This window comes from Rousettus aegyptiacus, unplaced genomic scaffold (assembly GCF_014176215.1).
Source record: "Rousettus aegyptiacus isolate mRouAeg1 unplaced genomic scaffold, mRouAeg1.p scaffold_m13_p_1, whole genome shotgun sequence".
NCBI classification, from domain to species: domain Eukaryota; kingdom Metazoa; phylum Chordata; class Mammalia; order Chiroptera; family Pteropodidae; genus Rousettus; species Rousettus aegyptiacus.
Window position 1 is genome coordinate 102,486,076 of NW_023416284.1, and position 25,529 is coordinate 102,511,604.

At 35.2% G+C, this 25,529-nt stretch overlaps 1 protein-coding gene and 1 pseudogene across 5 annotated transcripts; one reads left to right on the forward strand and one right to left on the reverse strand.

The window, feature by feature from the left end:
- Positions 1-17: 17 nt before the first annotated feature.
- Positions 18-25,521, forward strand: SLC25A27 (solute carrier family 25 member 27). 5 transcript variants are annotated; one of them, XM_016158936.2, is made up of 10 exons: positions 18-493; positions 1,788-1,830; positions 2,801-2,992; positions 4,728-4,812; positions 7,739-7,861; positions 10,086-10,198; positions 10,537-10,621; positions 15,296-15,388; positions 16,133-16,235; positions 24,050-25,521. In XM_016158936.2, the coding sequence occupies exons 1-10, from the start codon at positions 194-196 to the stop codon at positions 24,116-24,118; spliced, it is 1,206 nt and encodes a 401-aa protein (XP_016014422.1). In that variant the 5' UTR covers positions 18-193; the 3' UTR covers positions 24,119-25,521. The 5 variants fall into 5 exon arrangements, with proteins under 5 accessions (XP_016014422.1, XP_016014423.1, XP_016014425.1 ...); XM_016158939.2 differs by lacking the exon at positions 24,050-25,521 and adding an exon at positions 19,618-22,523 and having other exon boundaries at positions 189-299; XM_016158935.2 differs by lacking the exon at positions 24,050-25,521 and adding an exon at positions 19,618-22,523 and having other exon boundaries at positions 194-493.
- LOC118604196 lies at positions 5,559-5,677 on the reverse strand (annotated as a pseudogene).
- Positions 25,522-25,529: the final 8 nt, after the last annotated feature.

Genomic DNA, 25,529 nt, shown 5'->3' on the forward strand with positions numbered 1-25,529 from the left:
CTGGCCCTCTCAAGCGTGAGGCTACTAGGAAGGCTGAGGGTTCGCAGGCCCGCCTGGCCGAGCCGAGGGAGGGACATGGTGTCCGCCGCGCCATTCGTCAGTTGAAGAGGGGCCGCCCTGGCAGGGTGGCAGGCCAGCCGCGGCGCGGGGCGCCGGCCAGAAGGGTTGCATTGTCGTCCTGTCCTGCTGCTGAATGTCGGTCCCAGAGGATGAAGAGAGGCTTTTGCCGCTCGCCCAGAGATGGCCCCGAGCGAGCAAGTTCCTACTGTCCGGTTGCGCGGCTACCGTGGCAGAGCTAGGTACCCGAGCGCCCACCCCTGGGCCTCTCCGGCGAGTGGCTGAGGCGCCGCGCCGGGTGGTGGTTGCGGGGGCGGGGAGTGGTCGTGCGGAAGGGACTCGGAGATGGCTAGGTTCCCCGCTCTGTGCGCACGCGAGGTTGCGCCCTCTTTTCCACACGTGTCCGGCGGATGTGGGAGCGACCCGGCAAGGCCAGGTTCGTGAGGAGGAGGGATTGGAGGTCACTAAGGTCTTTGCCTCCCAATTTCTTCGTCAGAGGTGTGCCATTGTGCCTGAACGTGTACTTTTAGAAGCTTAATGAGCTGCCATTCCTCAATGGGAGCGATTTTTTCTTTAGTGAGGATGCTGTTTTTAAAAACTCAGTCTACGTTTCATCCTTATTGAAATAATCTCTGTGATGTATATTCTTACAGAGCCTCACTATATCATTGTCTTTAGGGTCCAAATTGTGGACCCAACTTGTGGGACCCATCGTTTATTGAACATCTATCTACTCACCATCTTCCAGCTGACCTCTTTGAGCTTAATTCATCTATACTGTGTTTGCCTTGCAGGATTATGAGCAGTCAGTAATATATAAATGCTAACTCCAAGGCAGGGCAACCATTAATTGTGACATTATTATGATTACTGGAGATATAGTTTAAAGACCCAGCCCTGACCTTCTTACAGGCTGGGAGATTGCAGAGACACATTTATATTGGTGCTTATTATAATGAAGGTATTATTAAGTATCTTAAGAGTATAGAGATGGGCAGTTACATCTCCATGACCAAGTCAGACAAAACGTAAGAGGATGATAATGACCTTGCATGAGCAGGTAGTGTTTCTTCCAAGGGTTTTGTGAGTAGAGTGCCAATGTGTTCCTTGGGAAGCCTTCACTGTGCATTTTAAGATTACTCTTTCATTTTCTTGTCCACTTAAAACAAACAGCAACAGCTCTGATGTGTTATTTATAAATGTTTGTCCTGTTCTAAAATGAATTTATTTTGTATTTCAAGCAGAGCCAGCCCTTTGTGCTCCTCCATTCTTGCCCTTTGGGCCCTCTGATTTTTTTTCTCTCTCTCCTCACAAATCTGAGAATTTTTTTTTTCATTGTTTTTACTGAAATACAATTGACCAACTTTAAAAAAAAAAAAGCAGATTGCTGAATGATTAGGTATATTTCCAGTTTTGTTTTTTAAACCTTGATGTTTCCCCCTGTGACCAATGGCTTTTGTAAAGGAAAATATCTTCTGTTAAAAATTTGTAGAGAATTGTTTGGGGTTGGGATGGGAAGTGGGGAAATCAGAATATGAGATGATTTTGAGTGCAAAACAAGTTAGGATCAGAACCTGAAGCATTATTTAAGTAACTAGCAAGAAAATCAAAATTATTTTGAGAAGTATAACCTGTGCTAATATAGAGACTTCTATATCTTATGACTTCAGGTTTCATATTTCAATAAATCATTGCTTGAATTCTCTGTATGTAAACTACTTCTGTTTTAGGGAAAAACTATCAGCAAGATATTTACATTTACAAAGACCTGTGGTAAGATTTACTATTCTCTTCCAGTCACTGTTTTCCCTTGGAAAAAGGGTAGCTATTGTTTTGTATGAGTTGGTAGTCATTGAAAAGACTTATGTAATGTCAGTAATGTTCATGAACTTATCTGAACCTGGTTATTTCAATTATTCGGGACATTGTGTGTATTGTTAGGAACTAGATCTTCCTAATGTGGTCCTGTTTCAAAGTAAAAGGTCTATCTCTAAAATGTAAACAGTAGAAAAAAATTTTCTAGTACAGTTGATACTTGTAAAGAGGCCATGCATAAAACTTATCAGTGCAGGAAAAACAATATATGCCTTAATTGAAAAAAATTGAGCATGCCACCTTGTATATAAATGATGACATTATAAACTCTATATTGCATCTTCTATATCTCAAACATCCGGTCAACAATTCATCTGCATGTGAACATCACCCATGAAACTATAGAATTCAGCTCCATCCAGCATTTATTAATAACCTACCTAGTATAAATAGCACAGTATTCTAAAAGTCACATTGGATCTTAATCATGGTTGCAGTTAAGAGGACACCACAGAATATGGATACCTGAAATTATTCCCATTAGAAAGAAAGCAAAAATTATGGACAAAAGTAGATTTTAGACTGAAATTTCTGAATAAAAGGAACCCTAAAGTTGTCACTTTTTTTCCCCTGGTGATCTGGGGGTACTCTGGGACAGTGATTAATGAATTTGGGAGTACATAAGTATCAACTGATTTCTGACTCCCCCAACCCCCATCAACCTACTAAGAATCCATCGGCCATGGGGCTAGGAAATTAGCAGCTCTTGATAATATCCCTAGCTGAGTCTGATGCATTCTAAAATTTGAGAACCACTAATCTTGTGGTGACTAAAATATTAGTCTTATGATTTTAGAATTTTAGAATTTTTGTTTCTCTGAATATTGTGGGTTTCCCCCTCGTTTTGTTTCTTTGTTGTTGTTGTTAGCAACTTTTCCCCTGGATCTCACAAAAACTCGACTCCAAATGCAAGGAGAAGCTGCCCTTGCACGATTGGGAGGCAGTGCAAGAGAATCTGCTCCCTATAGGGGCATGGTGCGCACAGCCCTAGGGATTGTCCAAGAGGAAGGCTTTCTAAAGCTTTGGCAAGGAGTGACACCCGCCATTTACAGACACGTAGGTATTTATCTTGATTCTGGCTGGTAAGTTTGTTATGAGTTCTGAGTTTGTCTCCTCTGCTTTTCTGTTTAGCTGTATCCAAAAAGCAGTTAGTTTTTTCTACTAAAATGATAGATGAATATATAGTCTCTTAAGAAGAAGAAAACTAACTACCAATTGTAATTAAGGAATTATTGCCTTAAATTTTTAGAAATGCATACAGAAGTATTTAGGAATGAACTTTCTTGATGTCTGTAATGTACTTTAAAATATTAAGCAAAAGCAATGAAGCAAATATGGCAAAAATGTTAGCAATTGATAAATATCAAGTATAGATATAGAGGCAGTTATATTATTTTCTCTACTTTTTTGTGTGTTTGAAATTTTTTCTAATTTTAAGTTTAAGAAAGAAAAAAAACCTGATATTTTTCTCCACTTCAAAAATATAAAATTTAAATTTTTTATTTTTTTTGAAAATTAAAATACAATGCCAAATCCAGTCTCTGTCCCATCCGTTAGAGAGTAGGATACTCTGAAAGAGAACAAGGATGACTGTCTAATGCAACTCTGTCCCATCCGTTAGAGAGTAGGATACTCTGAAAGAGAACAAGGATGACTGTCTAATGCAACTTTGGCGATAAAGTAAATGCAAAGCAGGTGATTTTTTTGTTTCAGTTCCCCAGGATACCTAACTAGTTTTGTAGGCCTTTGGTTACTCTTAAAGAAAAATAGTTGTAACTACACTACAGCAAATGAGAATACTTTTTTGCTCTGCATCCCAAGTGGCACTCACAAAGATAGGAGTTGCTAAGTTTTCAGCCCTCTGCGTAGGAGAACATAAACTTGGCTTCAAAAGGTAGGACAGGTGTGGCATTTTTCTCCTTTACATTCATAGTGTTTCCACAAATATGAAGGAATTCTTGGTCAGAAAACTTTTAAGTACTAATATTTACTGTCTTATTTTTAAAACTTCGGTTCTTTAGATGAGGACGTTAGAGTGTATTCATCAAGAACTGTCTAGAAGTATTGTTTTAGTACTCAGTGTTTTTGGATATATTAAAATACTTCATCAAACTTCTTAAAAATAAAGAAAACCTCTCTATATGAATATCATGTAGTTATTTTAATAATTTTTATTTCTCACCTTTTTAAAACGTTTTCTATTTGTGAATTTCACTTCTTTTTGTGTTTTGTTGACCACCATATCTAATTTTACCATTAAGATTAACTTCATATGTTTGACATTTGACTGAAAAATTACCATACTATAATAAATTATTCAGTGAAGTTATATATGTTTATTAAATGGAAATGCCTGCTATGAAGCTCTCTTCTAGGGCATATGGAGTAATGAAAACTTACCTTGAAAAGCTCATGGTCTGATGGAAAGAAAGTCAAGTTAATCTCTAATTAATATGATAAATGCCATGTTAGATGTATGCCTGAGTAGTTCTTGTGCAAAGGAAAAGACAGCACTTCCTGGAAAAGTAGTTCTCTTAATTGAGTCTTGAAAGACTAGGAGGAGTTAGCAAAGCAGAGAAGGGAGAATCCATTCAAGAAAGATCAGACAGCATGTGAGAAGGCCTATGGCTGAAAAAAGCACACCACATGCAGAGAAACTTCAAGAAGTACATGTGTCAGAAGCATAGGGTATAGGAGAGAAAGACACAGCTAGAGAGATCGGCTAGGCCAGGTCAGAATGCTCTCTCGTTTTATTAAACATAGCTGAGTTTACCTTTTTAATCTGTTTGACACAGTGTATTCTGGAGGTCGAATGGTCACATATGAACATCTTCGTGAAGTTGTGTTTGGCAAAAGTGAAGATAAGCATTATCCCCTTTGGTAAGTTTTGTTTTGAAAATATATGCTATTTTCCTTAAGGCTTTAATGTTTATCCATTAGATTTGTATAAATTGTGCATTTATACCAAAATTGCCTCATGTTAAAGGCTTAAAATAATATTTACAATATAAATTCAAATGATCGAGCATTTATTGAACATATATGCAAACACACAAGTACATATGTATATAAAAATTGTCTATATATGTTATTAATATTTTAATATTAGGAGAATTCTTATAGAATTCTTTATTCCTTTTTATACTGAGAAATCCTGGGCTTTAGAGCCATATGGAGATGAGCTCGAGTCAAATTCCTGATTTACTACTATGTAACCTAGGTAAAGCACTTCACCTTTTATATCTTCAGTTTTCTCAGATGTAGAAGTAATACCTACCATCAGGTATCTGTTTTTGTAGGATTAGATGCGATGATGAATACAAAGTATATATCACTTACAACATTTATATCAGAAACAAAGGTTATATAAATAATATAAATCTTTGTTAGAGCTACATAGAACTGTAAATCTAAAAATATATAAAGAACACAAAGGAAAAATAGGGAGTTCATAAAAGAAGAAATACAAGTGTTCATTAAACATGTAAATCTTCAAACTCACAAGTAATCATGGAAATTAATTAAAACTTTTAACTATTAAACTGTTAATGGGAATGTAAGTTACTATAGCCCTTTGAAGCATAAAGTACCTGTTAATTTTTATTTTTTTATTTTTTTATTTTTTTTGCCTACAGCATCTGGTATGCATAAGTGGTCTTCTAGCCAAGTACTAACCAGGCCTAACCCCGCTTAGCTTCCGAGATCAGACGAGATCGGGTGTGTTCAGGGTGGCATGGCTGTTGACTTAAAATTTTTAAATTTTTAAATTTGTAATTCTTTGACTCTTTCTTTATGATTATAATTCAGAAATACTTTTACCTGGGCATAAAGCTATACATATACACAGATATTGGCTATAGCAGTGTTGATAACAAATTTTTTAAAATTTAACTAATTTGAAAGTAGTTAGATAAATTACAACATATACAGAGAAACATAGCTTTGATAGAATAAGGAAAGTTTTATATGACTAACATATAAAGATATCTATAATATATTTTCTGGGTTAAAAAAATCCAAGTTACAACGATAAGGGCAATAAGCAAAATTTCACCTTCCAGGCAAAATCTCTTGGCCTTGTTTTTGAAAAATAGTAATGTACTAAGCTATACAAATTGTTTTCCCAGAGTTAATGATGGAATAGATTGCATTTGTAATTCCCTCCAGAAAGGAAAGGAATGAGTAGTTCAAAGAAAATACTTTACTATGAAGTCAACTCTCATGGTATCTATCAGTTCATAGAGAGCTGCTTCATTTTAAAAAACAATCTCATGATATCTTTTGACCCGGTCAGAACAATTCTGTTAGTAGGTATTTATTGAAAGATTATGATATGCCAGTCTTATACTTAATATGGAGGCTGGAGTAATGAAAGACATATCCCTGTCACCATTGATCTCACTGTAATAGAGACAGATGCCTAAAGAATTAGAATTATGTAGCAATTACAGAGGAGATAGTGGTTATGTGATTCGCAAAGAGAATTCTTTGTGCTCATTACTGTGAGGAGAAACAACATTCTCTCAGGTCGTGAGTGTAGATTAATACAAGTTCTGTGGAAGACAGTTTGATAGGACCTATCAGTGTCATGTAAATGTTCACATTTCTCAGTGAAAAGTTACTCTGGGCCATAAAGTTGAATGCTTTTAAACTTTTTTTTTTTCTAATGAGGCAGCTCTCTATGAACTGATATGAGATAGCTTTCAAGATATACTCTTAGGAAAAAAAGCAAAGTGCAGGATAGTATGCAACCTGGCATTCTACATGTATGCTTTTAAAAAGTAATACATGTATGTTTGTGTGCACAGACTGTCAGTTGTAACTTAGTGATAAGACTGTGGGCTCTATACTCAGGTAGCCTGGAATTACATCTGGGTTGTACCACTCAGTTGTCTGATTGGAGCTTTTGTTTAACCGCCGTATGCCTATTTCCTCATCTATAAAGAGGAAATACAGTAAAAATACAGTAGTAATAATGTCATAGGGTTGATATGAGAATTAGATGAGGTTTTTAAAAATGCTTAGAAAACTGCCTGACATAATAAGCATTCATTAAATGCATCCTTGTTATCTCTAGAAAGGCCTAAGAAACTAGTAATTGTGGTTGCCTTAGAGGAAGAGGAGGGGAAAGGGGGTTAGGGACCTTTTTTTACTCTAACCCCATTTGAACCTTTTCAAATATTGTTTTGGAATAAAAGGGGGAAAAAATGCCCTTTCCCTCCGAGACTAAGTAATCTAGATAAAAGATAACTGGGGCCTGGCCTGAAACAAGAACAGCTGAAATGGAAAGAAGAGGAGAGATTCAAAGCCTGTTTAAGTATTATAGCCTAGCCTTGATCACTGTTGGTTCTGGAAGGTGAGGAGAAAGAAGAATCTAGGGAAAGAGTTTCTTCAAAAAGAGAAAAGTTTTTACCCCTCACTCCCTGCCCAATATAGTAATTTGTAAAATTCGACTTACCAGTCTTTGTCTGCTAGACTGATTACATCTATGCTGCTTTTATTCTGTGGTCAGAATTGAACTGCAATTAAATTATTAGTTCAGATGTTTATATCTCTGAAGTAACTGCCATTCCTTTGACTTTCAGGCCATGTAAGGCCTCTGAAATTTCAGATTTGAATTTCAACTCCTTGGAGTCCTTTAACCTTTCCATCTCTAAACAAATGAGCCATCTTCTGTGATTTGTTTGGGTCTCTTCCTCACTTTGTCTTAAATCTCATGCATGGGCTGTACCAGCTTGTTCTTATTAACTGCAAAATTTGTGACATTAGTAATAGCCTTTAAAAATGTATCTGCTTTTCTAATTAGGAAATCAGTGATTGGAGGGATGATGGCTGGTGTGGTTGGCCAATTTTTAGCCAACCCAACTGACCTAGTGAAGGTCCAGATGCAAATGGAAGGAAAACGGAAACTCGAAGGAAAACCATTGCGGTAAGTTCTCCAGTCAACTGATACCTTTCCTTTCCCCTATGTCACCGTCATATTTTGAACATTTACTTAATGGATGTATGCATTTTTATAATTCAGCATTTGGTGAAGACATTAATTCTAACTCTTTTAATTTGAAAGTTGTATTCATTAAGAGGAGAGCTAAGATGAACCTTTTCTCTGTGATATGGTATGCATGTTTTTTTTTTTTTTATCAGATTATGTGCTCCTTTTCCCAGCCAAGACTGCTTGATATAAAGAATTTGATCATTGTAATTTTCCTTGGTGTGAATTTCAATTTTGTCATTGGGCCTTGGTGTTGTGGAAGTCACTAAACATTTCTAGTCTCTGTTTCTTTGTCTTTAGAAGAGGCCATCTCAAAAGGTTTGCAAGATAGACTGCCAGGCTCATAAGGTACCCAAAAGCTTGGTTTCTTTCCTTTTCTATCCAGGAGAAGGGAAATAGCAAGGTTCATCTTGCAAATTGTTCTCACTTCCCTCTCTATTCCTGCTTCTCCTGTTTTCCCACGTTTAAGTAAGTTTTAAAATTATGCCTCTGTGATATTAAAAACTCCTCTGTATTGGCATATATCATCAAAGTCTGCCTTCTTTCAAAGGGCTTCATGAGCAACAACTTTTAAGAATACGACTTAGCCAGTTACAGCAGGAAAGGGGTACAATTGTGAAGACACATAGACTCCTCCCAGGAGGAAAAGTACAGGGTGCTTTGTGCTGAGTTTGTAGGGGTCTGTTCCTCTGAAGACTGCATGTCTGCGGCTGAGCCAGAGATGAAGGAGGATTTGGGGCTTCTTTTGGGAGTTCACCGCTGACCACTGCTCTTCACCCTGCTACTCTTCTACCTGACTCAGAAAATGAGGTTTGGGCTGCAGCAGTCCAGGCTTCCCTTAAGCCTTTCAAACAGGGAAAGAGCACACATCACAGAGGAGAAAAGGGAACCATTCCGAATTAACCAAGTATTCAACAGAATCCTAGGGCCTATTTTGTCATTTTGTAACAATGTGTAATTACTAAGTAGCAGAGATGTATTGTTGCCTTCGTTGGATACAGAGAGCTATGAGGATTCTGGGATATCTGAATTTTTAACTTATTGCCTCAGTATTTTCCCTCACTCTGTCTCTAATGTCAGAAATTTTTGGTTTGCTGTAATAAAAATCATTGACTGTCATTGTAAAGAACATGAACTTTGGGATCAGACAACCTGGGATTCAAATCGTCTTTAACATATTTTAGCTCTGTAACTCTTATCAAATTCCTTAGCCTCTTTAAGGCTCAGTTTCCTCAGATGTAATTGGAATGTAATTTGGAATAATAATATACACATCATAGAGTTTTCAGCAATAAAATACCTCTTATCTATGTTAAAGAAGTCTGGTGTTCAATAAGTGCATGATAAATTTTAGCTGCATTGACCATCATTAATAGGCATAACTTCCCATGTAGCACAATAGCAATTATTCATGACCAATAAATATGTCATATGATCTCTTTGAGCAAACAGGGTAATACCTGAGTAAAAGCTACACAACTAGTAAGTGGTAGAAGTAGCATTTGACTCCAGGTATTCCTAACTACATAAAATCCAGACTTTTATATCAGAGGTTTGCAAATTTGGTTTATGGTTCAGCACCACTATTTTAATCTGTGTACAGAAAAATGAGCAAAATAAGGATAAGATAGTAAATTTTCATAAAGGCAAAAGTGTTCAGTTTTAAAATTTCTCATGATAAAGCTGTCCTTCCTATTTTTTGATCTAAAAATATCATCTCTTTTATGAGATTATGTGGGGATCAATTTTTTTAATGTTACTTAGTGAAATGACAAAATTTTTAGGTCTCCCACCAAGTAAAATGAACCCAGAGGTCTGATAACCACTGTTCCCTCCGATAATTAATTTGTGCACGGATGCTATAAAGTATCAAGAAGAATTTTAATCTGTTCAAAAATATGAGAAGAATATGACACAGTTTATAAAGATTTCCACAAAAAATATTTAATTAAATGTTGGCCATTTTTCTGAAGGATTATTGTTTATCTAGAAATTAGATTTTTGTGGATTGCTTAATAATTTCTAACAATTCTGGATAATTATTTCTAATAATTAAGATGTTATTTTACTCAAAATCATAACAGCTATAGGTGAAGCTTACCCAATTGCATTCTGTACATAGGAATGCATAGTTTTTACATTTCATTATTATCTCCTTTAGATATCGTGGTGTACATCATGCATTTGCAAAAATCTTAGCTGAAGGAGGAATACGTGGGCTTTGGGCAGGCTGGGTACCCAATATACAAAGAGCAGCGCTGGTGAATATGGGAGGTAATGGAAACTTTATTGATTTCTGAGAAGCCTAATTATCTTAATCATTATAAGTACTCACATTAGGGAAAATGAAAACCTTTCATTATTTTTAATAACATATATTGGCAGTAGTCTTTTATGTTGTCACATCATATTTGAGTAATTTCCCTAGAGCATTTTAACTCTTTTTCTACAGTGATGTGTGAAGGATTTCCACAAATAATTCAGTTGCGACAGTAATGAGACCAAACTATTTCTCAGGTCTCATCTCCACCTCACACCTTCTTTTAAGATTCAAAAGAAATTCATTGTCAAATAAATAAACATTTAAGCCTTCTTTTTCTTTCTGATCCCAGATTTAACCACTTATGATACAGTGAAACACTACTTGGTATTGAATACACCACTCGAGGACAATATCATGACTCACAGTTTATCTAGGTAAGTGATTGTTTTAGTTTTAGGCTCTATTTTTTTTCCCTCTCTATCACCATTTCTTTCATATTTGGCACACATTCTAACTTTTTATCTCTTTTGATTAGGAATCTAGTGATAACACACTTAGAGAAAGGTGATACATTAATAGAGAACAATTTTCTTAAAGTTCGTTGAAATTAAAATAGGAAGATAGAGACAAAGTTGTAGAATGTTGCAGATTAAACCTCCCCAAATATTTGTACCTTGGTGAGACCCTCCCAGGGTCACATTCTGATAGTGGATTCTCCAACTCAATTCAGTAAATATTTGAGGATCTTTTATGTTAAAAAGATACTGTGCAGGGCCTTGTAACTGGTACAAAAGTTTACCAAGTCATAAAAAAAGACAGTTATAAAAACAGTGGACAGTAAATGCTGAAAAAAAGTGACTAGTTATTGTAGAGTTCAGAGAAAGGAGAAGACAAACCACTTGGAAGGGCCTACAAAGAAGGTAGAATTAGATATATGTTTTGAAGGACTGTTTGTGGCTCTTGACAGAGATAGGAAGATGAGCATTTCAGGCAGGAATTGTATGTGCTTTAATCTCTTTACAACACAATTTCAAATATCCATTAGAGTGAATTGTTTTATAGATGTCTAGTATCTTTAACATTATAGTGATTTTATTTAGCTTCCGATCTTGTTTGCACACCCTAGAACCCATTATGCTATTTAGACTACCCCAAAAGTGTATTAATAGTGTCAAACCAGTGATATTTGGAGATATATAGATATAGATGTAATTATGCTGAATTCAGATTCACCTTAACTTAATATTCCTAGAGTGGTTTTCTGTCATCCCTCCTTTTTAAAAATAAGTATTATCTTAGCGTTGCTAGGGCAATACTTTTGTATGTCTTTGCTCACTGTTATTCCCATTCCAAATTCCCACTGAGGGGTGATCACAGTCTGCACTGTACTTTTTCTATCCAATAGTCTAGCCTTCTCTTTCATAGAGAAAACTAAGGATCTTAGCCCTTCTTCCATTTTTACCTCCATCCCAATAAACATTTATTATATCTATAGTCACTCTTACCTTCTTTCCGCCACTGTCCTTGTGTGTGCTGTTCTGCGTGTGAGACATTCTTTCCCAGTCACTACTTGTCAAGTCATCAGGTGAAACTTTCTTATCTTTCAAGATGCTTATCTGTTCCATTGTTATGCTCTACTCTAGGAACAGGTTATATTCAAGTCTGCTTGAAATTCCGACAGTGATACCTGTTTGTCATTGTCTTTCTACCCAAATGGTCTTTGCAATCCCACACTTTGAACCTACAATTCATGAATTTCTTAGCAGGTGTAAGTCTGCGTAATGTACACTACTCCACTTCACAGATATGTCTTTTTTAGAAAGACTTAAGATTTCCATCAGTATATATTCCAGTCCTAATCTGAAATAACTTACCCTTATTCTTCTCTAATTCAGTTTTTGAGAAAATGAAATGATTGGTATTTGGTTCATTTTCGAGCTCCACCCACTGGATTAGGTCTTTAAATAGGTTGGTATATGTGGTATTATGAGGTAGCTCAGAAGTTGCTAACTATGAACTCTTAATTAGGTACAGAGTGCTATGTGATCTTAAAGTTCAGGATGCTGTGTCACAGAATGTAGTGAATGCTCATGGAGGCTTGAAGGGGTTTGCAGCTATACAGAGCGCTTTATACAAGCTGTCAACATCTGAAGAAAAGGGAGTTTGATATGAAGAAGAATGATAGGAATGGTGTAAGCACCGAACTATGCAATTAAACGTGGTGAAAATGGTATCTTGTATGCTATGTATGTTTTAGTAAATTTTAAAAAATGGTGTGACTAAAATGAAGTCCTGGGGTAAGGCAGGAACAGTAGAAAACTATGGCCAGGATTTTAGTGAGATTGGAAGGCAGGTGGCAAGGTGTGTTAATAAAGGAAGCAAAGAAAAGTTGAGGAGTTGAATTAATGGTTGGAAAATTATATAGAACAAGAAGACCAGGATAATCCCCTTTTTTAAATCTTGAGACTGTTGAGAGGTAAAACTGCAAAAGGTCAGTCCACACTATATGAAGATTATACATAAGCATGATTATTTAGTTGATCCTGAAGAGTATTGCTGATTCTGATACAGTGCTGATGGAATATTTTAAACTAGTCTTGTAGAGAGCCATTAGGTCTCCTGGAGACAACAAAAGATTTGCCAGTTACTCTCTGTCCATTACCTCTTTAGCTGTGTCCTGAGCCTTATTTTGGGGTATTACTAGCAAGGAATGATAAATGTCAATAGCAGCAATGGCAACACCCATTACAAGTAGCTTGGCAAAATTGATGTCCCTGTTACTGCTGTGTCTTCTCACCTTGACTCTAGATGCCATCTTACTTGAGGCGTTTTAAATACATTATTTGCTCTCTTTTTTCAATATTTATTTAAATTAATATTATTTAAATAAGATTTAAATAAATAATCTCTAATAATCTCTAATATTTATTTTTTTAAAAAGTCTAGCCAGATCATACTATGGCCTCAAAATAATTTGATAAGAAGAGAATGAGGCCGTTGGCAGCTGTGTCCTAAAGTCTCTATGTGACAAGTAGGGTCCACAGTTGCCGAAGGGGGTCCTTGATGTGGTTAATACGCAGGTAAAAAAAAAAATCCTCTAATAATCAATTATAAGGGCTACCCACCTTTTAAAAAGAGTTTATTAATATTACACTCTGATAGAAATAGTTTCCACTCTTGCCACGTGGGTATAGCTGAGTTGGCAACCAGCATCTCTGAAGTAAATGAACAAGTCAGAATGTACTGTTTCCTTCCAGTCTATCAAGCAAAGAGGGAGAAGCTGTGTATCTGTTTTTTTACCCTGCATCTTTTCTGTTCCTTACCTTTTGATTAGTTTTGTGTGTTTTTTTTGATAAATAGCTTTAGAATTTAGGTGAATTTTGTGTTAGTTGAGATGTTTTTATGTGAAAATATGAAGGTATGTTAAAATCAGTGATATTGAACTTTGAGTTTCAAAGAAGCTGAACAAATAGGAAATAATGTAAAAAGAGCATTAGTTTGTATTATTAGAATATATGTGGCAAAACAATACATTCTTTCTGTACAGGTAATGCCTGTCATGTGGACAGAGACCCAAGAAAAGTTATATGCATAGTTGGGTCATTTGCTAGAACATGTAAATAGGTTATATGGGTTCCCTCTCTTGAATTCAAGTAGTTCTAGAGTGATTTTTCCTTTGAATTTTAAATCCTGACCTGAAAGAGGTAGAGTCTAGGTACTTTCTGATATGACAATTTAGAGTAAGAGAGTATGAAGATTCCTAATGCAACTTCAACTTTCCTACCACAGAGCCTTTAGAGATTTCAAAAGCCTTGGCACAGAATTCAGTGGTCGTTATCTTTGTGAGGTATTTGATATGCCAGAAGAACATAAAAGCTTTATGCAATTTTTCTTTCTAGCTTTCCATTAGCCAAACTTAAGCTCTTCTTTAGCCTCTCATGGCCCCAGCTTCTGGCACTTAGACCTTCTTCTGTTTTCCATGATTCAGGTTGACCACCCCTTTTCTCATCACATGCCTTTCTCCTGAAAAAGTTTAAAGAAGTTAATGAGTTTTCTGTTTATGGGATTTTGATCACGTTCCCATATTGCTTCTCTCATGCCTACATAATGAACTGCTAGTGGTTTTTAAACCTTTCAGTTATTCTTTTACGCACTCTCGATTTACTCTGCAGTAGGCTGACCACATCCATTTTGTCTCTTTTGTGTAATGAACAAGATGCTTTTTTCAAGAAAGTGATTAGCCTTGTTGGGTAAAGAAAGGGGGATGAGCAAAAACTCATCAGACTCTGTACCTGAGCATAGATTGAAAGAAGAACAGGAATTTTCAGTTATCTGGGGCATAGGACATTCCAAATGAAAATTAAAAGCACAGAGGTGTTAGCATGGTATATAGAGAACTACACTTAGTTGTATTGTTAGAGCATAATGGGAAAAGAGAGAATATCTAAAATAAAATCAAACTCCTTAAATAGCCTTCATGGGCTGATCTCTGCCTATTTTAGTCTTTCATCTGGCTAGACTCTCACTCTTCAGGATACTGCAGCCATGTTGGTTGCTTTCTGTGTCTTAAACACACCAAGAGTATTCCGAATTCAAGGCTTTTACTGTGCTCTTTCTTCTGCTTGCAATACTCTTTCTCCAGTTCTTCACATAGATGCTTCCTTCTTGCCAGGTGTCAGTTCTGCTGTCACCCCAAAAGACTATTACTGCCTGTCACTAAGTTACTCCCTATCACATTACTCCATTTTATTTTTTTCATACCACTTATCGGCATCTGAAATTACTCATTTCTCCTCTACTTCTGCCCAAATAGAGTGTGAATGCCTTGAGGACAGGATCTTATCTGTCTTGTTCTCCTTCTAGAAGAGTACCTGCCACCAGTAGGTGTTCAATGTATATTTATTGACTGATATTCTTTTGTTTTTCTTTTTATCTACCTCTTTAATGAATTAATTTAACACCAATTTTAAGCTAAAAGAGCATTATTATAAAGAATATTATAGTAATAATATATTGTGTTCTATTCTTTTTAAATATTAAATTCCCTTTTCTTAAAATTGAGCAACTGCTACATATTCTCTTTCAATTTCACTTATTTGTATCTATAGTTTATGTTCTGGACTGGTAGCTTCTATTCTGGGAACACCAGCTGATGTCATCAAAAGCCGAATAATGAATCAACCACGAGATAAGCAAGGAAGGTAGATAGAAAGTCTTCAGTGTCTGTGTGTCTGAATGTCTATAATAACATTTTCTTTAAAGATGTTTCCCCTACTTATTCTTAATAGAAATGTATTTATGTGTTTATGTGTTCAACCAGGAAATTATTTTTATACAATTACCTGCACTGTGCCATTGGGGAAATAAGCTAATTTAACAATCATTATTTAGTCACAAGATATTTATTGTGACTTTATTGTTTTCAAAGAGTTTTGAAAACATACTCTGCTGGGAACTTAAAGTATTTTCTTCAGAAGCTCATGACTTACATAATATGGAAAATTTGATTTGATATAAAACAGCGTGTTCTCTCTGGAAGCAATCAGGTAGAGTGAATTCTGAGCATAAGACCAAGGGTGGGATAAATCAGAAGAGTCAACCTTGAAAATATCTTTAAACTCAAAAGAGATGATATATAATGTCATTTCGTTCATTGTTTCTTTATAATGTTGATGAGATAAAATAGGAACTTAACTCTTGTTTATATCAATTAGCCTATGGTACAATTGGTTTCATTATATACATCGTTTTGCATAAAGTTGCAGAACCTATCGATGACATTGAGAACTTACTGTATATAGAACCACAAATATTATTTGTCCTAAACTAGCAGAAAATATTTAATTTATACTAAGTTTCTTTCGGCTATTTTTTTAATTAATATTTTATTTATACATCTGTTTACACACAAGAAATTTAACAAAATTGTCTTCTTTCCTTTTTAGGGGACTTTTGTATAAATCATCAACTGACTGCTTGATTCAGGCTGTTCAAGGAGAAGGGTTCATGAGTCTGTACAAAGGCTTTTTACCATCTTGGCTGCGAATGGTAAAGTTAGGTCTTTCCTTCTTCTGTTTTTGTTTGTACTGAAGTTACTTTTAATATGTAAATACTTTCCCTTTTCTCTTCCGGTTTTTGGCATGGCCTTGTTCCCAAACCTCATTTCTGTCTTTCTTTTTTATATTTCTTCCTGTTTTCTTTTTACCTCTCCTCAGAGTTCTATCACCTTCTTTGGTAGATTAAGGTAAAGTAATTCACTTACATCCAAAAGTGAATAAGGTGACATTCTGTTATTATGAAGCCAATAGATAGATTTTCTGCATGCAATGTGAGGCTTTTAGTAGTCCATTTAGCCAAAATATCATAATTTTGGACAGGTATACAGGTTATATACTAGAGACCATTCCTATGAAAATGTTACTGTTTCAAACAAAATTTGTTACTTTGATGGCAAATGTCACATTACACATTAATATTTATTACCACAAAGCTCTGCTTAGTAAGAAAGCATTATGTCATTTTTATTTGGTTTGGATGTTTTTACTGAAGTGAACTAAGATGTAGAATTAAATATTTAAGCAAAATAAAACAAAGTACTCAAGTATTTTGTAAGTTAAAAAATATTTTTTAAAAATGAATGAGTTGTGGGTTTAGAAATTCAAACAATGAATACCTTATACAATATAATATAATATTAGTTGAGAACCTACACCATGCAGTGTTGTACTCAGTGTCTGTCTTGGTGCTAAAGCTTCTAGTCTAGGTGAGGACACACATTGAATAAGAAACTCGAAGTGATGACTAGGAGGGGTAATGTGCATGGTAATGTGGAAATACATAGCAAGTGAGTACAGTCTAGGCTGAGAAATTAAGAAAATCTTCTTGAAAAACAGACTTTTGAATTGAGATTTGAAGAATGAGTATGACTAGCCTCATAAAAAGGGTAGAAAAGAACATTCTTGGTAGAAGGAATAGTTGGAATGGACAGAGAACATAATGAATTCGAGGAAACGAAGGAAGCCCAGCAGGCAGGCCAAACAGAAACATAGACGAGAACAGCACAGGGTGAGGTCAGAGAGAGACAGAGACCAGATCAGGAAGGGCCATATGACCCATAACAGTGAGGGCCCTGATATATTTGGAGAACTACAGAAAATTCATTATGGCTGGAGAATAAATAGGGCCTCAGAGTGGGGCACTGGAGAGAATTGTAGAGAAATACTTAAGGACTTATTTGAGAAGGACCCGGTGAGCCAAGTTTCATAGTTCACATGTAACCCTATGGTTAGCAAACAGCTGCTTAAACATGGGAACGATATGCTAAGATTTGTTTGGGGACAAGATTACTTGGCAGCAATATAGAAGATACATTGAAAGCTAAGATACAAGAAAGGAGGTTTTGACAGTGGTCTAGCCAGGAGATGATTGTAGATATGGAGAGAAGATAAATTCTAGGGACATTGATGGTTAACTCCACAGGACTTAGTAACTGATATAGAATGTGAGAGAGAAAAAGAAGGAAATGTGACTTAGGTTTCTAGTATGGGTGACTATTATATATGGATGGGTGAAACTATTGATGAAAAACAAAATCAGGGTCAGGAGGAGTGAGGGGCAGGGAGAATATCCAAAGACGAAAGAATACTGAGACCACTTAATTGACCCATTTTCTTTTACATGAGACCTAGGAAGTATAGATTACAAAAAAATATGAGTATTTAATGTGTAACAACTACGAGACTAAGCTCTTTACACATGTAAATTATTGTTTATAATCTTACAAAAACCTCATAAAACAGAGTGTTATCTTATTTTTCAGATGAGAAAACCATGGCTTAAAGTATAAGAAACTTAAGTTCATATATCTAGTATATGGCAGAGCTAAGAATTAACTACAGATCTGTTCAACTCTAAATTCATATTCCTAAATAATGCAGTATACTGAGTTTCTCAAGACCCTACAGCTATAGAAGTTTTAAAAGAAAAGAGTGTGTAGTGATGGAGAGATATTACCAGAGAAAGGCTGGGTAACAACCAGAGATCATTGCCTTATTGATTTGCCATAGTGCATGATCCTGACTTTAGAAACCTGACTCATGAGCATTTCCAAGTAAATTGGCCTTACAAATACAGATTCATTTCAGCTGAACTCATTGAAATTGATAAGCAGACCTCTGTATCACCTCATTCACACTGAGAAACACACTTGGCAAGTGATCCAAATGCTGAAGTCCTCTGGACAGAATTCTTCTAAATTTGAGCTATATGGGGAACCAAGTTTAATCAGAAGGTTGCTTGCTGAACACAGAAAAATAACAGGAAGAGCTTATTTGAAAAATTAATACTTAAGAATATTAAACCAAGAGCCCTTATGTGTCTAGCTCCACAGCAATAGGCATATGCTTGGCTCACTTCATTTGTGGTTACAAGAATATGGTATCATCACAGCTTCACATTCTTTATTTTGTACAAGTCTTCATAGATTTAAGTCACCAAGATGTGATCTCCACTAGTAAACTCTCAGTCTACCAATATAACATGCTTAATATTTCCAAACGTATATGATACACATATTATTTTATAAACTCTCTAACCAAATATGGTTTACATTCTAATTGCTTAACCCTATTTCTATAGATTGATTGAGTTTCTCTCTGGTCAATATTACCCATCACCTATAAACCACACCAGATAGGAACTGGATTCAAGACACTGTTTCTCTGATAGTTGCTTATGGTGTTTACTCTGTGATTTCCCCCTGTGTGTTTAGCATTTAAATCTTCTGTTGATGAATAACTCTCATCTCTTTATATATAATTCCCTTTGGTACAGTTATACCTTCATTCAAGTTAGTTAAGTGTTTTTGAGCTGGAAGTTCTTTTCTCTCTTTGATATGAATTTTTATATCCATTTTGTGATATAGCAGGTGTTGGTTTTGTGACCTAACTCCCAGAGGATAACCTTTCATCTTCACTTTGAAGTTCTTAAGTACCTCCTTCTCATGGTCTATATACAAACGACATGTAGAGGAGCCCAGCCTAGGATTCAGGCATGCTGAGTTCGAGCCTTTTAGCCAGTAATGTTCAGTAAAAAGAACCCTGGGATGGAAGCCAGAAGCCCACGGTCTAGATCCACAACATATAAAAGGCTTTTGATTGTTAAGCCTCAATGTCCTCATTCATCAAAAAAGGGATATCAATACCTTTCTTTTCTACTGTAAATTGTTCGGAGAAATCTGTGAGAAATATAAGACATGAAAAATGCTTTATAAGTTATAAAGTAAGTACTTTCAAAGGCAAAATACCAAAATGTTTATTTTCAGCCTAGGTGTATTCAAAATGACTTCGTCATTCAAAGATGTGTATGCATATATGTAGAATATTAATAATTTATTTGAAATATGCACTAACTTCTTTGATTAATCTTTCAGACCCCTTGGTCACTGGTGTTCTGGCTTACTTATGAAAAAATCAGAGAGATGAGTGGAGTCAGTCCATTTTAAGCCCTTAAAGATACATTGTTCAGTATCGTTGAAATATGGGCATCTACAACACCACCCCCCTATTATTTCTACCTCTTTAGGAAGACACCTTACTCTACAGAGACTGTGATTTATAGGGGGCAGCACTTTATTTTTCTCTGGAAACCCAAGTTCTCTTTGACTCCTCTCTATATTCAAAAGTAATCTGGTTGGATCACACATGGCCACCTGATTAGACCCAGCAGAGCACTTTCTAAAGAAGAATGGAATCCTGACCACTTACCTTGAGAGATCTGACCTTTGAGATGTTATTCTATGATGAAGAGCCTGCTTAGAGGAGAAGTAACTGAAGGGAGACAGCATCTCAGACCTGAAGTAGACAATAGGAATGGGGAAGACTACATGCATACATGCATGCATGCATACATACATACATACATAATTGCAAAATAGTGACTAAGAAATATACTTAATCTATTATGTCAGTATTTTCAGTTGAAATTTGATAATTCAATTTTCTGTTTAAGTGCACATACTGTAAATTAAAGACAGGTGAATGAAAATTTATGAATAAACATTTTGAATTTTCCTAGTGTTGAAGGAAGTTAATGTATCTTTTATTCCCAGGTGGATGAAAAAAAATTAAATTGAGATGATGTTTGGATTTCAAGGAAAGCTGCTTTCTGTCAGTGCTGTTAGTTAGAGTTATGTTAATTGGTTAGCATTCTACTGCACGTTCTAAGGACTTCCTGACAGCTACAGACTTTGAATCTTGGTGAAAACAAACAGTATTTACTTTATTATATATCCTGTTACAACTTGGATTTATTGCTAGCTCTCAAGAATCGTCAATATATTAAAAATGTAACTTGCCAAATTAAAGTTCAGGTGGATAGATCTTTTTTATAAAGCAACTTCTGTTATAAGGTTTTTAGTGGCATTTTAAAAGCAAAGCTGAGATGAAGTCATCCTTTCTTTCTCATCTTCTTTCCTAACACTGAGAGAGAGAGAGAACTCTGAAATCATACTAAAGCTGTTTCTAGCCTGAATCTTATTCAGTTTGGCAAAGCTTCCTGCCTAAAAAATAATAAGTATAAACTGCCCATGGTATACAGTTATACTTCCAATCCCCAAATCACATCCATTTTCTAATTCTAGAAGGGTGAGAGATTTCTTCAGATTCACCTATATACCACCTGCTCCCCAACCTCTGACAGTAGGCATTTCTGGATGGAAGGCTACGTTTATGAGTAGAGTCTGTAACTGTCAAAATAGGAAAGCTCAGAAAGCTTATCTAGGAAAGGCAATGGAACTGACCAAACGATTTGTTATCACAGACATGGATGATGTTGATCAGAAAAAAGTTTACAAGTGCTTTGTGGTTGTACTTACGCATAATCACTGCCATTTAAGAGGGGAAATACACTTTAAATTATATTTTAATGTGATATACTAATCTGCAGTGGCTTATTGTTTTTCCATAGAGTTGCATAATGTGGAATTTAATCTCAAAATCGTTAGGTGGTGTGCTTTTCCATTGCATTTGTCGATCTGTGTGAATTGAGTTGTTAACTGTATTTAAAATAAGGTTATGTACTTAAATTCCCAAGTGTTCTGCATTGGAACCATTTGGGGAACTTTTGATTTTTTTATGTTTTATAATATTTAAAATTAAGTAAAGACTGAATCAAAAGAACTATATGCCAACTGGACTGTAAAAAAATTCCTTAGCCTTATTCTTTGAGGGACTTGGGGTGGGAAAACATTACTTAAGTACTGAGACTCTTCCTTGGTATCTGGATTCATCATGAATAACTGGATTTTTTTTAACCCGAAATGACTCCTTGAGATTATCTGGTTTAATGCTTTCATTTTACATGTTAGGAAACTAAGGTCCAGAAAAGTAGAGTTGTTCATGTTCATACGTTACTTAGTAGCAGAACCAGGATAAAAATACACATCTTCTAATTATAACTGACAGCTATTGTACAGATTTTTCTTTATGACATTTTCCTGCTTTTACATGTTAAATGAATTTGAATTACCTTTAACATAAATTTTAGAATGGAGTTACCATGCTTTTAGCTTGACCATTAGACCCCCCATAATCTGATCAAATCTTGTATATTCAACATATATAGCCCATCATATTCATACTTTTCCAGTGAAATCGTATTTATTAATGTATCTTGGGACTTTATTTTTACCAATGTGAAATTATCTTGTTCCTCTTCAAAATAATCAACATTTAATAAAATGGAATAAAAATTTCAGGAATTTTGTGTCCATACTGAAAGACCTAACCATTTCACTCTCACTTTACATACTTCTACTATTATATGTGGTATTTATCTTCAGCTCAGTATTGGTAACACTTAACGTCTGAGTTTCTTTTGCTTAACCTCCACATTTTTTCTCTTCTCAAATGGTTTTTTTCTCATTAAAAATATATCCATTTTTATTTTTAATTATATAGTTATTCTTTGTATGCATAAGTGAATTAGCATATATATCTAAATAAAGAGTTTACATTTCCTAAATTTGCTTTTAGCAAGGAATAATGTGTCTTTATCAAGAGCTCCAAATCCTATTTGATCATAAATGACTAGTGATAAGACTATGTCTTGTTTTTATAAAAATCTCTACTCTCATTAGTAGCATTTCTTTGCTGTTAGGCACTCAACAAAAGTTGATTACAGATACATATAACATAAATCAATTAATTTTGTCTTTGTTATTTTAAGAATATGACTGTTGTAAGATTAGTCTGAATTTTTTTCCACTTTGCTGAAAAAAGGACATAAATTCAGGGAGGTTTTAAATGTAAAAATAAAAATGTGCTATTCTGTCATTTTCGAAGTTGTATGCACAGTCATTTATTTACAATTGTAATAGTTATGTATGGTCTTCTCTGTTGATGAAAATAGATTGCCTCAGGACCTCCTTGGGAAAAAATGTTTAATACTTGTGGTTAAAAAAAAGGGAGGGGGTAAAAAATATTCAATTGTCCCCAGTTAAACCAGGACTTATTAAAATGATTACCAAATAAGTACATATTATTATTAAATGCCAGATAATATGGAAGAAAGACAACATGGATTCTAAAGATCTTTATCCTATTTTGGGTTCTGCTTCTGACAAAGTAGTATAACTATGATCAAGTCTCTTCACATCTTTTGATTTCTGTTTATAAGATGAACTGATTGAACTCTGGAATCTTAAATAGCATATACTTGGAGGGGGGCCACTATATTGTTGCCATGTGTGCAAAATAGGATTTAAAAAGTTTATTGGGAATTTTTTCCTGGACCTAACTAATTTCTCATATTTCAAGGTTGAGAAAGCTTTATTCAGGCCTTAAAGTATAATTTTATTACTTTAACCTTTTAATCGCTGGCCCATCTCACTCAGAAATCCACAGAGTAGCAGTCATCTTCCTTCAGACAGCTCTGGGTATGTCACCCCATGTTCTTCAATCAGTCCTTCATACACACACAGTAAAAATCCTTAATACTATACTCAAGCACCTCAATCTGACTCCAACCCACTTTTCTAACCTTTGCATTTTACTGCATAACTCTATTCTACCTCCTCTTAAATGCATTGCTCACATATTTCTCTGGAGACGCTCTTGGCTGCTTCTCACGCAGTGTTCGTGCTGTGCTCTCCACCTTTCTTTCCATCACCACCACCCATTCCTCTTCAGTTCCATTGGTTAAATCTTACTTTACTATCTAGAATGATCTCTTAAGACTTCAATATCTTCAACACCCCACTCTCCCATTACTTCTACTATGGATATACATCTATGTACTGATGTGTCCTGCTTCCCCTATACAGAATGAACTGCTTGCAAGCAAGGACCATCTGCTACATCTGTTTCTCTTAATACAATTCAAATAGATGCTAATTAGAAGGTATTTGTTGAATTCAGAGATGTTTGGGGGGTGGAGAGAGAAAAATATTTAAGCGCCCATGATTTAAGTCATGTTGTTTTCCTCCTATCTTCAGAATATTATGTTGGGTCAGTAACACTCGACTTCATGAGATTCTTTATTAAGTGCTTAAGTGCATTTTCAAAAGATTCTATGTATTTAAATGTAATTATAATATTTAAGCATTCATCACTTTAATAGCTATTCCACAAAAATCTAGAATTTGATAGTTTTAAGTAATACAAAATATTTGAGTAGTTGATTAATAGTTAATGAATATGTGATGAGTTTATATTCTTCATTTTAGAGTGTATACAAAAATATCACTGTTTTGGCCTTCATTGATACCATACAGATGTACATTTTACCCACTCAAGTGTTCCATTATTTCTGAATTTTGAGGAATACATGATTATTTTTCTCCCCCCATACTTTACCCCCAACAGGCTGCTGTGATTGTCAACAGCAGCAGGATCCACTTTGAAGGTTTGATAAAAGTAGATGAAGATGCCTAAAGATGTCTGTTTGCTGAAATGTCTGATAACAAACAGGAGGATATGTGAGTAAATATGGTGCACTCTGATTTTTAAAATGTTTTAAGATGCCTAATTGGCTGTTAAGGGTTTTGTTTTGTCCTGGTATATTTTTTAGTTACGATGATAATAAATTTAGAGATGGTTTTTAAATCTTAATTTTTACTTTTCACAAGTGAAATAGAAACTGGCTTAATTTAGGATGTTAGATTTGAAATATTTATATTAGCACAAAGGATGCTCATACCCTGTCACTATATATTTATTAACTTATAATAAATCTAGTTCTGCTATTAATCCATTTCTCCCTATTAATCTAGTTCTGCTCTGAATAAAACAGATGGATAACTCATAATTAGATTGATACACATGCTCACTGGCTGAGGATAAAAGAGGAAAATAAAATTGGAATTATTTTAAACATTGGATAATTAGTCTCTTCTTTTTGACATCATGTTCCTACTTTGATTTCCATGATCTTATTCCCTCCTGTCACTTATATTTTTCATTACTACCTTTCAGTCTATATTGGCTGTTTCTTTGCTGCCAAGTCCTTAAACTTTGGTTCTCACGGTTCTGTTCTTGGCCCTCTTCTCAATTTTACTCTCTCTCTAGGAAGAGCTATACATTTCTGTGATTTAAGCTACCACACTAGTTAATTCTCAAATACATAATAGGTACTCAACATGGTAGATGTTACCACTACCTATGTTTCTAGTCCTTAATTCTCAAGCTTTAGTCATGTTTTCTTAATTGCCAATTATACATCTATACCACGATGGCCCACAGTCCTTGTGAGCTCTACTTTTCCAATATTAAATCACTCTTTTTGTACAACTCCTTGCTCCCTGACCTTTAAAATCTGCATTTCCTCCAGGATTCTCTGTTGCAAGACACAGCCAACACTGCAGCCAGGAAATCTCAGGACATCCTTAACTTCTCATTTGTTTTCTTATTGTCCAAAGTGCTTAAATCCATTTATAAAACAGAAAACTACATGTCAAAGTCTCTTATGAACATAGATGCAAAAATCTGTAAGTACCACTTTACACCTATGTGGATGGTTACTATAGAAACAAAACAAAACACAGCAGATAACAAGTGTTAGTAATGAGGTGGAGAAATGGGAAACTTTATACTTTGCTGGTGATAATGTAAAATGGTACAAGTGCTATACAAGACAATGTGAGAGGATCCTCAAAAATTAAGAATTATCATTTAATCCAGGAATTCCACTTCTAGGTATATACCCAAAAGAATCGAATGGGACTTGAACGGGTATTTGTACACTAATGTTCATAGCAGCATTTTTAAAATAGCCAAAAGGTGGAAAAAGTCCAAAGGTCCTTTGATGAATGAATGGATAAACAAAATGTGTGTGCATGTGTGTGTG